Source organism: Muscardinus avellanarius (assembly GCF_963383645.1).
Source record: "Muscardinus avellanarius genome assembly, chromosome: 1".
NCBI classification, from domain to species: Eukaryota; Metazoa; Chordata; class Mammalia; order Rodentia; family Gliridae; genus Muscardinus; species Muscardinus avellanarius.
The window spans coordinates 141958368-141971942 of NC_137786.1; the positions used below are offsets into that span (position 1 = coordinate 141958368).

The following is a 13575-nucleotide window of genomic DNA, read 5'->3' on the forward strand; positions in this document are numbered from 1 at the left end:
AGCTGAGGCTGGCTTCGAACCCATGCGATCCTCCTGTCTCAGCCTCCCAAGTGCAGAGATTACAAGTGTGCGCCACCACGCCCGGCTGTTACTAGGGATTGAACTCAGGAGTATTCTACCTCTGAGTTACACTCCCAGCCCTATTTCATTTTTTATTTGGAAACAGGATCTCACTGGGTTGTTGAGAGTCTCAATACTTGCTGAGGCTGTCCTCAAATCTCTGATCCTCCTGCGTCAGCCTCCCAAGTACTAGGATTACAAGTGTGTGCCGCCATGCCCGGCTTCCAAATTCTTTTTTTTTTTTTTTTTTTTTGGTACTGGGGATGGAACCCAGTGGCATTCTTCCTCCAATCTATGCCCCAGCCATATTCTCTCTCTTTCTCATTATCTCTCTCTCTCTCTCTCTCTCTCTCTCTCTCTCTCTCTCCCTCCCTCCCTCCCTCCCTCTCTCCCTCCCTCCTTCCCTCCCTCATACTGAGGATGGAACCCAGGGGCATTGTACTTCCAAGCTACACTCCCAGCCCTCTTTTTTTAGTCTTTTTAATTTTTGAAACAGGGTCTCACTAAGTTGTAAAGGGCCTAAGTAGTTGAGGTTGTCCACGAACCCAGATCCTGCTATCTCAGTCTCCTGAATGCTGAGATTACACACGTGTGCCACCATACTTTTTTTTAAAGAAAGTGCAGCTCTCAGAAAAAACACTGGCAGAAATTTGTGATGGCAAATTAACCAATGTTCATATAAAAGCACTAATACCAAGTGGCAGAGAAAACAAATGGCTTCAAGGCAGATGTAGAAGGGGGTAAACTGTGAACTACAGAAAGCCCAAAACAGAGGGGAAGGGGGATGACAACCAGGGTGGGTTCTGGAGTGTAGCAGTAGCCAAACTTGTGCCTAATTCACAGTAAAAACCAACCACGGCAATGAAAGAGACTGAGATGAATCAATGACATGGGTCGATCCTGTCAATTGTTTGCCAGGTATGTTGAGGCCTGCGTGCTGTGTGGGAAATGAGGAAGAAGAAAATTCTGCCCTGCATAGTTATGCATAGAGTCATAGTGATTGAGAACAGAGACCAACAGTGGGTAGATTAAAGGCTAGATTCAGAGGGCAGGGTTCCTCTCTGCTGCAGGGTTCCCTTATAATTAACCAATTAGGGCCGCAGCTCTGTTTCCTGGGGCAGCTCTCTCTGCCTTAGAGAATGAGGTCACAGCCCTAACCACATAGACCTATAAAGCATCTGGGTGCTGAAGGACAGCTTGGATCCACTTGCCTTGTTCCCAGGAGGTGACTGGATACATATTCTTAGCCTCAGTGGAAAGGGTTTCTCAGAGGAATTAAAGTGTATTCTGACAGTAGCTTTTAAGTCCTTCTTTACAGCCTTATCGCATGACTCTAACAAAAGAGATTGAACATTACTGGATCTATTAAACAACCCTAGAGGCTGGAATAGGTCAAACAGGCCTCCACGAACCCCGAGGCAACTAATCATGCCATAATTCAGGAGCACTAAATGATACTATTTGTGAAAAGGATTATTTAATCAAGTTTATTATATATATGAGAGAACTACTTAAACTGTAAGGGACCATCAAACTTAACATCTCACTACTATTATTAGGTGATGTCACTTTTTCAAAGAAATCAAAAGCAATTATTGGCTTTTTTTTTTTTTTTTTTTTAGTGCTTGCTTGCCTTGCCTGAGACCCTGGGTTTGAGCCCCAGGGTGTGCGGGGGAGGGAACCAGAGGTCACAGAATCTTTATGGAAGCATCAAAACATGAAAAAGATGGTCGGTCCTCTTTGATTTATATGGCTCTTCAATCGCAAGGTTTAGAAATGAAAATGGGCAGAAAGCAAAGACTTGGGACAGGTTATGCACTGGCTTCTTCCTCTTAATCAGTGGGTCCTGACACGTGGGAGCTGGGTTAAAAAGGGAATTTCTAGCCAGGAGTGGTGGCACATGCCTGTAATCCTAGTATTTGGGAGGCTGAGACAGTAGGATCTCAGGTTCGTGAACAGCCTCAGCTACTTAGTGAGGCTCTCTGTGATTTAGTGAGACCTTGTTTCAAAATAAATAATAAAAATAAGACTGGGGTGTAGCTCAGAGGTAGAATGCCCCTGGGTTCCATCCTCAAAACCTCAAGAGAAAGAGAGAGATTCTAGTCAGGCATGGTGGCACACACCTATAATCCTAGTACCTGGGAGGCTGAGACAAGAGGTCTGCAGGTTTAAGGACGACCTCAGCAAGCAGTAAGACTCTCATCAACCTAGCAAGACACTTCCAAATAAAAATTTAAAAAAAGAGCTAGGGGTGTAGTTCAGAGTTAGAATGCCTGAGTTCAATCCCCAGTACCAAAAAAAAAAAAAAAAAAAGGGAGTTTCTTCCAAGACTGGTAGATGAGTCAGACCTTTGCAGCTAAGGAGCAGGGGTGGCCCAAAGGCAGAGAATGAGAAAGAGGAACCAGACTGGAAGCACTCAAAGAGGTAGGCTTCCCTGCTCTTCTGCGTGACAACTCTCAGCCCGAAGCTCTTTGTTAACAGTGTGCAGGCAGGAAAGACGCAAAGGCTGGAGCCCTGCAGTGCAGGCAGGCAGGCAGGAGGCAACTGAAGGTTGTGTTTGTGACACCCCTCGGCCAAAGGAAAATCCCAGCTCAGTTGGTTAGGCTGGGACAGGATTTCTGCAAATTCGTCTCAGTGTGTGAGGAACCAGGCAGGGGCCCAGGGCCCAGAATAGGGGAAAGGTTCTGAGGCAGGTCAGACTGCAGGGCTTCTTAATTAGAAACAGGAATCAAGGAAAGAGCCTGGATAGTGCAGCTGCAGAAACGAAACCTTATCCACACACTCATGAGAATGGTTACTTCTAGGGAAAAGGTTGGGATGGGGAGGGTGATGGATGGCAAAGGCACTTCAGCCTTGCCCATAACGTTCATATTTAAGAAAAGAATGAGGCTGGGGTGTAGCTCAGCTGTACAGCACGTGCTTAGCATGTGTGATGCGCCCTCGATTCAATCTCCAGCACCGACAAAAGGAGGCAGAATGTATTTGTATGAATTTGACTAGGAACTCATTAAAAAAAATTTTTTTTAATATAAGGAAAAGTCATGGAAGGAAGTAAGAGAGAGAAAGAAATAAACAAAAGGAAAAAGGAAGCCACAACTCACAACCTAGGTCTCCCAGTGTGGGGGCTAAGGTAATCCTGAAGAGTGGGACTCAGAAACAAGGGGAAATGGATCTAATGGCCAAGCGGAAGGCTCTCAACTCACAATTGCTGTGTTACCAAAGAACCAAATGGAAGGGATGACATCCCTAGCCCATCCCGCCTGTCAGACTGAGGCCCACATATTGGCTTTCCTGGAAGGGGGCATATGTGGCTCCCCAGAATCGTGCCCAGGGCCCTGACCCCCTAGTACCCCCTCCCTGGTCATGGATAAATCTACCACCTCGGATTCAGAAATAGATTCGTGGTGGTGAAGGCCCTTCCTGTGGGCCCCCAGCAGTCTCCGGCCGGCCCGGATGCTCTCAAACTTTCTACCAATGCCACACCACCCCACCCCTCTCTTGGCTCTGCTGGTGAGCTGCTAGGATCCCGCTAGCACCTCTGCGGTACAATGCGGGCTTCCCTGGGGAGAACTCCGGGGAGAATGGAAACCACCTCTTCTGCAAGAAGCCGACTTAGAATGCGCCCTCCGGTCCTGTCCTGTCCTCTGGGTTCATTCAGGTCACCTGGCCGGGAAGGTCATCGTCCTTTTGATCCCTGGCCTTCGCGGGTGTGCTGCTGCACCTACCACCCGAGCCCCCCAGGGACTCTGCAGGCGATTCGCCCTGGCGTTGGGGATCGAGAAGGACCCCTTGCGCCATGGATCGGGCGGGAGGCACGGGGCGGGGCGGGGAGCTGGGGAGAGGAAGGAGCAGGACAGTTACCTCGTTGAAGCCCTCCTGCAGGACGTCCAGCAAGTTCCCGCGGGCCAGGCAGGCTAGCATTGTTCCTGCCGGGGGCTCCCCGGGCGGGGTTTCCAGCCAGGCCGCCGCCTCCCTCTGCACACAAAGGCCGTCGGCTCAGCTCTCTGGGATCCCTCGGAGTCCCGCATGCCACTTGCTGGAAACCTAGACCCGAGCCAAACTAGGGGCTTGCACTGGGCATGCTCGCACTCCGGCCTGGGGCGGAGGGGCCCTGCGCCGCGGCGGTTCCTAAGGAAACAGCTGGGCGTGCACGGGATGGAGGGGCGCCCGGAGAGTGTGCCGAGAGCCCGCGGGCGTGCAGGCGGCAGGGCTGGCGTGTGCGCGTGGTGCACTCTCACACACACACACACACACACACACACACACACACACACACACACACACGTACTCTAACCCCGGGCGGCGGGGCGGGCGAGTGTGCGTGCGCGGCACACACAGACCTACACACCAGGCGTGCAGGCGGGCGTGCCGGCCTGTGTGCGCACGGTGCGTGCATTCACACACGCACACACCCCCGCTGACACACCAGCAGGGGTCCCGGCGTGTGCCTCTGATTGCATACACACACACTGCTGTTTTAAGGCCGCAAGCACTCCACCCGCAAGGTGGATGGAAAAGGGAGTGAATCATAGCAAACAGCAACCTTTTCCACTTGGGGCGTGGACAGGGAGGTGAGGCTAAAGCAGCCGCAGCTGAGGGGAGGTGGGAAGGAGTCAGACAGAGGCGGGCTTTAAGAAAAAGGATAGAGAGTACTGGAGGCAGCAATGTTGTTGGGACATATTTAACAGCACAGTGCTAAACAGAACCCACAGAAATCGAGGGTCTCTGTTGTGCACCAACGCTTTACCAAAATACTTTTTTTTTTCTTTTTTCTTTTTTTTTTTTGCGGGTCTGGGAACGGAACCCAGGGGCATTTGGCCTCCAAGCTACACCCCCCTGTCCTATTTTTTATTCTTTATTTTGAAACAGGATCTCACTAAGTTGCAGAGGGCTTCACTGAGTAGCTGAGGATGTCCATGAACTGCAATCCTCAGGTCTCAGCCTCCCGAATGCTGGGATTACAAGCCTGGGCCACCATGCCAGGCCAAAAATGCATTTTTTGCTTTCTTCCTTTTTTTTTTTTTTTTAAAGATCTCTTTTAAAGATCTCTAAGGTCATTTAAAGATATATAAACTCATTTAAAGATATGGATATTTTAATGAGTTTTTTCAAAAAATAAATATTAAGTAAAGGAAAATTTTTCAAATGTCTGATGTACTTGAGATTTAGGTAAAAGCGTCCTCAAGTGAAACAGAGAGTTATTTCCCTGTTTAGTTATTCTAGCTACAGCTTTGGTTTTTTTTTTTGTTTTGTTTTTTGTTTTTTTTTTTTTTTTTTTGGTGGTACTGGGGCTCCTGGAAGCCCTTCTACCTCCGGGCTACACTCTCAGACCTATTTTTTACATTTTCATTTTGGAAACAGGGTCTCCTAAACCAGTGCGCGCGGCTGGCTTCGAACCTGCGCGATCCTCCTGTCTCTGCCTCCCAAGCGCGGGGATTACAAGCGTGCGCCACCACGCCCGGCTTTATTTTTAAGAATATTATTAAGCCGGGCGTGGTGGCACACGCTTGTAATCCCACCATTTGGGATGCTGAGACAGTAGGATCATGGTTAGCGGACAGCTTCAGCTACTTTGCAACTCAGTGAGACCGTGTTTCAAAATAAAGAATAAGCCGGGCGTAGTGGCTCACGCTTGTAATCCCTGCGCTTGGGAGGCAGAGACAGGCGGATCGCGCAGGTTCGAAGCCAGCCGCATGCGCTGGCTTAAGAGACCCTGTTTCCAAATAAAAAAATGTAAAAGTAGGTCTGGGAGTGTAGCCCGGAGGTAGAGGGGCTTCCAGGAACCCCAGTACCACAAAAACAAAACAAAATAAAGAATAAAAAATAGGGCTGGGGGTATAGCTCACAGGTAGAATGTCCCTGAGTTCTATCCATAATACTGCAAAAATAAAAAGAGTATTAGTCATTTGCACATTCAGTAGGAACTCTTGTTTTTATAGGAAAACTGGAAGCTGAAAAACAGTTACATTACATTTCATCTTGCAATCTCAAATGGAGGGAAAGGCTTCAAAGAGCTTGGGAAGGTTCAGAAAAGATCAGGGCCTTGTCGAAGGACACAGCTGGTCAGTGACAGGCAGCTCAAGAAGCTAGGAATCATCTGGGCATGGTGGCACATGCTTGTAATCTCAGTACTTGGGAGGCTGAGGCAGGAAGATTACAAGTTCAAGGTCAGTCGCAACAATTTAGCAAGGCCCTGTTTCAAAAATTATAAAAAGATAAAATTAAAAAAGACTGGGAGCCGGGCAATCCCAGCATTCAGGAGGCTGAGACCAGAGGATGGCGGTTCACGGACAGCCTCAGCTACTTAGTGAGGCCCTCTGCAATTTAGTGAGACCCTGTTTCAAAATAAAGAATAAAAAATAAAACAGTGGGTGTAGCTTGGAGGTCAAATGCCCCTGGGTTCCATCCCCAGACCCGCAAAATAATAAATAAATAAATAAATAAATAAATAAATAAATAAATGGATAGCAGATATAGTTCAGTGATAAAGCATTTGCTTCATATGCGGGAGGCACTAAATTCAATCCCCAGTACTGAAAATAAAGAAGCTAGGACCCTATCCATGATTTTTAAAAATGCTCAGATTCCTTCCTCAAATGCTGGTTAGTACCTCAGCAAGAAAAGTCAACAGTTTTAGCCTAATGACCTCCTCTCAGGTTATTAGAGAAAAACAATCTTTACCTGGAGCAGCCAGACTAGACATAGATTGTTTGAATGTCTAAAGCTGCTAAGCACAAAAAACGCTTCTGGAAAAATACACCCCCTGCCTCTGGCCACAACAGGCAGGAGGTAGAGGGCCAGCACAGGTGTTGAGCAGCTGCTGCTGCAGCATCGCTGGGGGTTGACTTCTGGCGAAGGCAGGGGAAAAGCTAGGCCACCAAACCAAACTGAACTCGAGCAGACGACAAGTCAGAAGACCATCGGACTTCACAATCGAGTGCCAGTATTTCCCTTCACCATTGCCTCAGTACATGGTGTGACACCATCAGGAGAATCACGGGCCTATGTTAATGCAATGAAGCCCTTTTAAAGACATGTATGAAATTTCCAGTTGCATAGAATTACATGTAACAACACATCTACATACATAATGATGCAAAACCATGGTGGTTTCCTGGGTAAATGATACTGATTGGTGAGCAGCCCATAATGCTTGGGACGCAGCAAAAGATACTTAGCTGTCGAGGCCTGCTGACAGTCATCTATACTAAGAGGTCTCTGTTTTTCAAGTTTAAGTCTTTTTGATCCAAGTAAGACCTGTAGCTGGGCAGGGTGATGCACACCTGCAATCTCAGTACTTGGGAGGCTGAGACAGGAGGATCACAAGGTTCAAGGGCAGCCTCAGGAAACCCCAAGATTCTCAGCAACCTAAGAGAGACTTTTTTTTTTCCACTAGGGATGGATCCCAGGGGCATTCTACCTCCAAGCTACACCCCTAGCCCTATTTTTTATTCTTTATTATGAAACAGGGTCTCACTGAGTTGCAAAGGGCCTCACTAAATAGCTTAGGCTGTCTGTGAACTGCGATCCTCCTGTCTCAGCCTCCCAAACGCAAGAGAGACCCTTTTTCAAAAACAAACGATAAAAAGAGCTGGTGGTATATCTCCAAGGTAGTTGCCCCTGGGTTCAATCTCTAGTACTACAGGAAAAAAGAATTAAGACCTGTGAGCTCAATGCTTCTGAAAAAAGACTTATTAAACAATTTTGTGTGTGTGTGTGTGTGTGTGTGTGTGTGTGTGTGTGTGTGGCACTGGGGGTAGAATGCAGGGGCTTTCTACCTCCAGCCTATACTCCCAGACCTATTTTATGTTTTATTTGGAAACAGAGTCTCACTAAGTTGCTGAGAGCCTCACTAAGTAGCTGAGGCTGGCTTCGATCCTACGTGATCCTCCTGTCTCAGCCTCCCAAGTGCTGGGATTACAAGTGTGCGCCACCACACCCAGCAACCTATTTTCTATTTTATTTGGAAACAGGGTCTCACTAAGTTGCTGAGAGCCTCACTAAGTAGCTGAAGCTGGCTTCGAACCCGCACAATCCTTCTGTCTTAGCCTCCCAAGTACTGGGATTACAAGTGTGGGCCACCAGCCTGGCTATGGAAAGACTTATTAAATAACTAAATTTTTGTATGTTTGTGTGGTACTGGGAATGGAACTTAGGGGAATTCAGCCTCTGAGCTATACTTCTAGCCCCAATTTTTTCTTTTTAAAATTTTGAAACAGTGTCTCACTAACTTGCTGAGGCTGGCTGAGAAGCTCTGATCCTCCTGATTCAGCCCCAGAAGTGCTACTATTACAAGCGTGTACCACCATACTGGATTTAAATAACTGATATTGATTAATTAATTTATCAACTGATTGATTGATTGAGGTACAGAGGATGGAACCCAGGGGCTTTCTACCTCCAAGCTACACCCCCAGCATTATTTTATTCTTTTATTTTGAAAAAAATAAAAAAGCTGAAGGTGGCCATGAACCTGAGATCCTCCTGTCTCAGCCTCCAAAGTACTGGGATTACAAATGTGCTGGTGATAAAAATCATGTCTGGTGATTAAAAAATATTATAGGGCATATGATTCAAGATTGCACTAATCCCTGAAAGTCTGGGACTATCCTGCAATCACATACTCTGTAGCAGTACTGTCTGCTAGAGCTATGAAAATGGAAATGTTCTATATCTGTGCTGTTCATTATAATAGCCACTAGCTGCATGTGGCATATTGAACACTTGAAATGTGGCTACAGCAACTACCAAACTAAAATTGTAATGGTATTTAATTCTAATTTATTTAAATGCAGATAGTACAAGCCGCGTGCGGTGGCACACATTTGTAATCTCAGTACTTGGGAGGCTGAGATAGGAGACTTGTGGGTTTGAGATCAGTCTCAGAATCTTAGTGAGACCCGGTTTCAAAAAAAAAAAAAAAAAAAATCAAGCCAGGGATGGTGGCGCATGCTTGTAGTCCTAGCATTCAGGAGGCTGAGCCCGGAGGATCGCGTTTTGTGGACAGCCTCAGCTACTTAGCGAGACCCTCTGCAAATTAGTGAGACCCTGTTTCAAAATAAAGAATAAAACATAGGAGCCGGGCGTGGTGGCGCACGCTTGTAATCCCTGCGCTTGGGAGGCTGAGACAGGAGGATCACGCAGGATCGAAGCCAGCCTCAGCTACTTAGTGAGGCTCTCAGCAACTTAGTGAGACCCTGTTTCCAAATAAAAATATAAAATAGGTCTGGGAGTATAGCCCGGAGGTAGAAATCCCCTGGGTTCCACCCCCAGTACCACAAAAAAAAAATTAAAAAAATTAAAAAAATACATAGGGCAGGGACTGTAGCTTGGAGGTTGAATGCCCCTGGGTTCCATCCTCAGAACCGCAAAAAAAAAAAAAAAAAAAAATCAGGTTAGGAATGTAGCTCAGAGGTAGAGAATTGTTGTGAATTTAATCCCCAAATATTGTACTAGTTCACATACTGTCAGCCATTCATGCTTGGAAGAAACAAAAATTCCTGTTGGGTCATATGAATTTTTTGTTTTGTTTTGTTTTGTTTTTTCCTCAGAAGATACGTTCACCATACTTATGGTCTGCCTTAGAAAGTAGCCCAGGTGAAGAACTGAGCCTTATGTCTAAGTAACACGAATATTTACTGTTCCGTCCTCCTTCTCCCACCCGGTTGTGATAGCAACATGAGTTGGGAGGGTAAGTGGGTTAGCTGAAAGAAGTGGGAATAACTGGGGCAATGATCAGCTGCACGCAGAGCCTCTGCGTGGGAAATCTGCTCGCAGTCTGGGGAGCTGCACCCACTCCCACTGCCGCAGGAGTCTCATCCACTCCGCCCGTGAGCCGCCAACGGCCGCGCGCTGCTCCTGCACAGCTCTGCCCTGCTACCTGGTTTCTGAACTCATACCTAGCCTTCTCAGTCCAGCATTATTTTGGCAATATTGGCAGACACTGCCCCCACAAATTAAAAGCTACCCACATATCTGAAAAATAGTAATATAACAAATGTATTTACTATGTGCCAAGTCCTAGGTTAAGCACATTTGATGGTAATCGTTACTATAAACTATTAGGTTTTTTAAAAATGTATATAAAGAAAAAGAGGAGCTGGGCATGGTGGCACATCTCAGTACTTAGGAGGCTGAGACAGGAGGATTGCAGGTTCAAAGCCAGCCTTGGCAACTTAGCGAGGCCTTCTGTAACTTAGTGAAAGCCTGTTTCCAAATAAGAAATAAAATCTGGCTGAGGCTGTAACTTGGAGATAGAATGCCTCTGGGTTCAATCTCCAGTACTGCGAGAGAGAGAAAGGAGTCAGGTGTGATGGCACACATCTCTAATCCCAGTTCTTGGTAGGCTGAGACAAGAGGATCGCAGGTTTGAGGACAGCCTCAGCAACTTAGTGAGGCCCCACACAATTTAGTGAGACTCTGTTTAAAAAATACATAGAGCTGGGAGTGGGAGTTTAGCTTACAGGTAGAATTCCCCTGGGTCCAATCCTTGTATGGGGGTGGGGGGAGAGAGAGATAGAGATAGAGATAGAGATAGAGATAGAGAGAGAGAGAGAGAGAGAGAGAGAGAGAGAGAGATGGAGAGAATGGGTGTAGCTTGGAGGTAGAAAGCCCCTGGGTTTAATCCCCAGAACAAAAACAAAGGAACAAACAAACAAAAGAGAGAGAAAAGAAGAAAAGAAAAAAAAAGGAGAGGAAATGGATGATGCCTATAATCCTAGTATTTTGGAAGCTAAGACAGAAGGCTCACAGACTCATGGCAGCCCCAGCAATTTAGAGAGGCCCTCCCTTACTAGACCCTTTTTTTTGGGGGGAGGGTGGTACTGGGGGTGGAACCCAGGGGCTTTTCTACCTCTGGGCTATACTCCCAGGCCTATTTTATATTTTATTTGGAAACAGGGTCTCACTAAGTTGCTGAGAGCCTTACTAAGTAACTGAGTCTGGCTTCTAACCTATGCTACCCTCCTGTCTAAGCCTCCCAAGAGCTGGGATTATAAGAGTGCGCCACCACGTCCGGCGACCCTTTTTTCAAGATTAAAAAGAAATGGTGGGCTGGGCGTGGTGGCGCACTCTTATAATCCCTGTGCTCGGGAGGCGGAGACAAGAGGATCGCACAGGTTCGAAGCCAGCCTTGCTGGTTTAAGAGACCCTGTTTCCAAATAAAAACCTAAAAAAAAAAAAAAAAAAGAAAAGAAAAGAAAGAAATGGTGAGAGCTGGGCGTGGTGGCACACACTTGTAATCCCAGCATTTGGGAGGCTGAGACAGAAGGATCACGGTCCATGGACAGCCTCAGCTACTTAGTGAGGCCCTTTGCAACTCAGTGAGCTCTTGTTTCAAAATAAAGAATAAACATTAGCGCTGGGGGTGTAGCTCAGAGGTAGAATGCCCCTGGGTTGTTCCATCTCCAGTGCCACAAAAAGGAAAGAAGGAAGGAAGGAAGGAAGGAAGGAAGGAAGGAAGGAAGGAAGGAAGGAAGGAAGGAAGGAAAGAAAGAAAGGAAGGAAGGAAAAATGAAAGAAAGAAATGGTGGGGAAGAGCTTAGGATATAGCTCAGATGTAAAATGCTCCTGGTTTCAATTTTCAGTACCATACACACACAGAAAATGGTGATGCATACCCTTAATCCCAGCACTTGGAAGGCAAGATAGAAGGATCACAGGTTTGAGGCCAGTTTTATTTTATTTTATTTTATTTTATTTTATTTTATTTATATATATTTTTGGTGGTACTGGAGGTGGAACCCAGAAGCTTTCTACTTCTGGGCTATATTCCCAGACCCATTTTATATTTTATTTGGAAACAGGGTCTCACTAAGTTGCTGAGAGCCTCACTAAGTAGCTGAGGCTGGCTTCAAGCCTGCGCGATCCTCCTTTCTCAGCCTCCCAAGCGCGGGGATTACAAGCGTGCGCCACCATGCCCGGCTTGAGGCCAGTTTTAGCCATGTAAGAAACTCTCGGCAACTTAGCAAGACCGTGTTTCAAAATAAAATAGGGCTTGGGTTGTGGCTCAGAGGTAGAATGCCCATAGGATTGCCCTAGTACCAAAAAACAAAAACAAAAAGAAAAAGAAAAAAGAAAAAAAAAAGAAAGAGAAAGGAAGAGAGATTTAGCGGATAAGTAATTTTCCCTAGACTCAATAGCTACTACATGCTATGCCAAAGCCCAGGTTCTTACCCATGATGCAATACTTTTATGTGATGCTTGCAGTATAAAAGGCACTTAATAAATGTTTTTACATGAATGAATGGATGAGCCAATGGAGGAAACATTGGTAAATACATTCATCCCTTCGGTTAATAAATGCAATAACATGTTTTCCTAAATAAGACTTTGAACCTTAAACAAAGCTGTCGTTTGGTAAAAAATATCGCCTGTGACTTCTCTCTGTGTAAAACTAACGTGTGAAATTCACACCTATGAAAACCTTAACACATCTATTAGGGGCAATCATTCACAACTACAAAAAGCAGAAAAGCAGTATAAATAAACAAATAATTAAAATTGTCAATGAAAATATTTTAAGTGACCCTCTGATATAATATCTTAATCTTCCTTCTGTTTCTCACATTAGCTAAGTTCCTAGAGGATAAAGTGTTAGTGTTTAGTTCTATTACACTGACATTCAGACACCTCAGCCAAGACTAACACAGAAAAGCTCATACGTAAAACTGGGCGTGGTGGCTCATACCTGTAATCCCAGCACATGGGAGGCTGACACTGGAGGACAGCAGGTCTGAGGCCAGCCTGAGCAATTTAGTGTGGCCCTTGACAACTTGGAAAGACCCTGTTTCAAACTAAAAATAAAAAGGCCTGAGAGTGTAGCTCAGAGGTAGAATGCCCCTGGGTTCAATCCCCAGTACCGAGAAAAACGAATAAATAAACAAAAGCTCATACTGTCCAGCAAAGTTGCAAACATGTCCTGGCTTCTAAACTGTGCTTTTATTTTATGTATTTACCACCGTGCTAGGGGCCAAACCCAAGGCCTCAAGCAATCTAGGCAAGCCCTCTACCACAGAGCTATACCCCAGCCCTCAATCGCTCTGTCTCGACTTTTCAACCTGCCAGTCTACGTACATCTTGATCTTTCTTAGACAATATAGCTGCTCTACTGCTCAGTGTCTTCAAACACTCCCTTTTTCTCGCATGTCAGATATAAATATTTTGTGTGTCCAGCTCTTAAGGGCTCCTCCAGCTCACCTCTGTTCAAGTTACAAGCGCCCGGCCATCTCTGATTTATAAAGTTCATCCTCACCCTTAAGTCTTCAGAGCTAACCCTCTGCCTAGAGTGCCCAGCTCTCCACCCTTTTACTTACTACCTGAATCATCACTGTGCTTAATTCTAAGTTCCATTTCCTTCAAGAAAATTCTCTGAGCACTGGCTCTTTCTTTTGTTTGCAGTGCTGGGGAATCAAACCCAGGCCCTTATACATCCTAGGCAAGTGTTCTACCCCTGAGCCACCTCTCCTCCAGCCACTCTTGATTTTGATCTGTCTCAAATTCTCATCTTCCATAGAA

At 46.0% G+C, this 13575-nt stretch overlaps 1 protein-coding gene across 2 annotated transcripts in view; it reads right to left on the bottom strand.

Moving 5' to 3' along the window:
• DIXDC1 (DIX domain containing 1) overlaps window positions 1-13575 on the bottom strand; it is a gene marked incomplete at both ends in the record, with an annotated part of 96936 nt that overhangs the window by 75970 nt on the left and 7391 nt on the right. Inside the window, one exon of one of the 2 annotated variants that reach the window (XM_080695318.1) lies at window positions 3922-3981. The exons of the other annotated variant lie outside the window; for it this stretch is intronic. Within the exon in view, the coding sequence (XP_080551444.1) occupies window positions 3922-3981 (60 nt within the window). Of the gene's footprint in view, window positions 1-3921; window positions 3982-13575 lie in introns of those variants that run through there. 2 annotated transcript variants of the gene reach the window in all.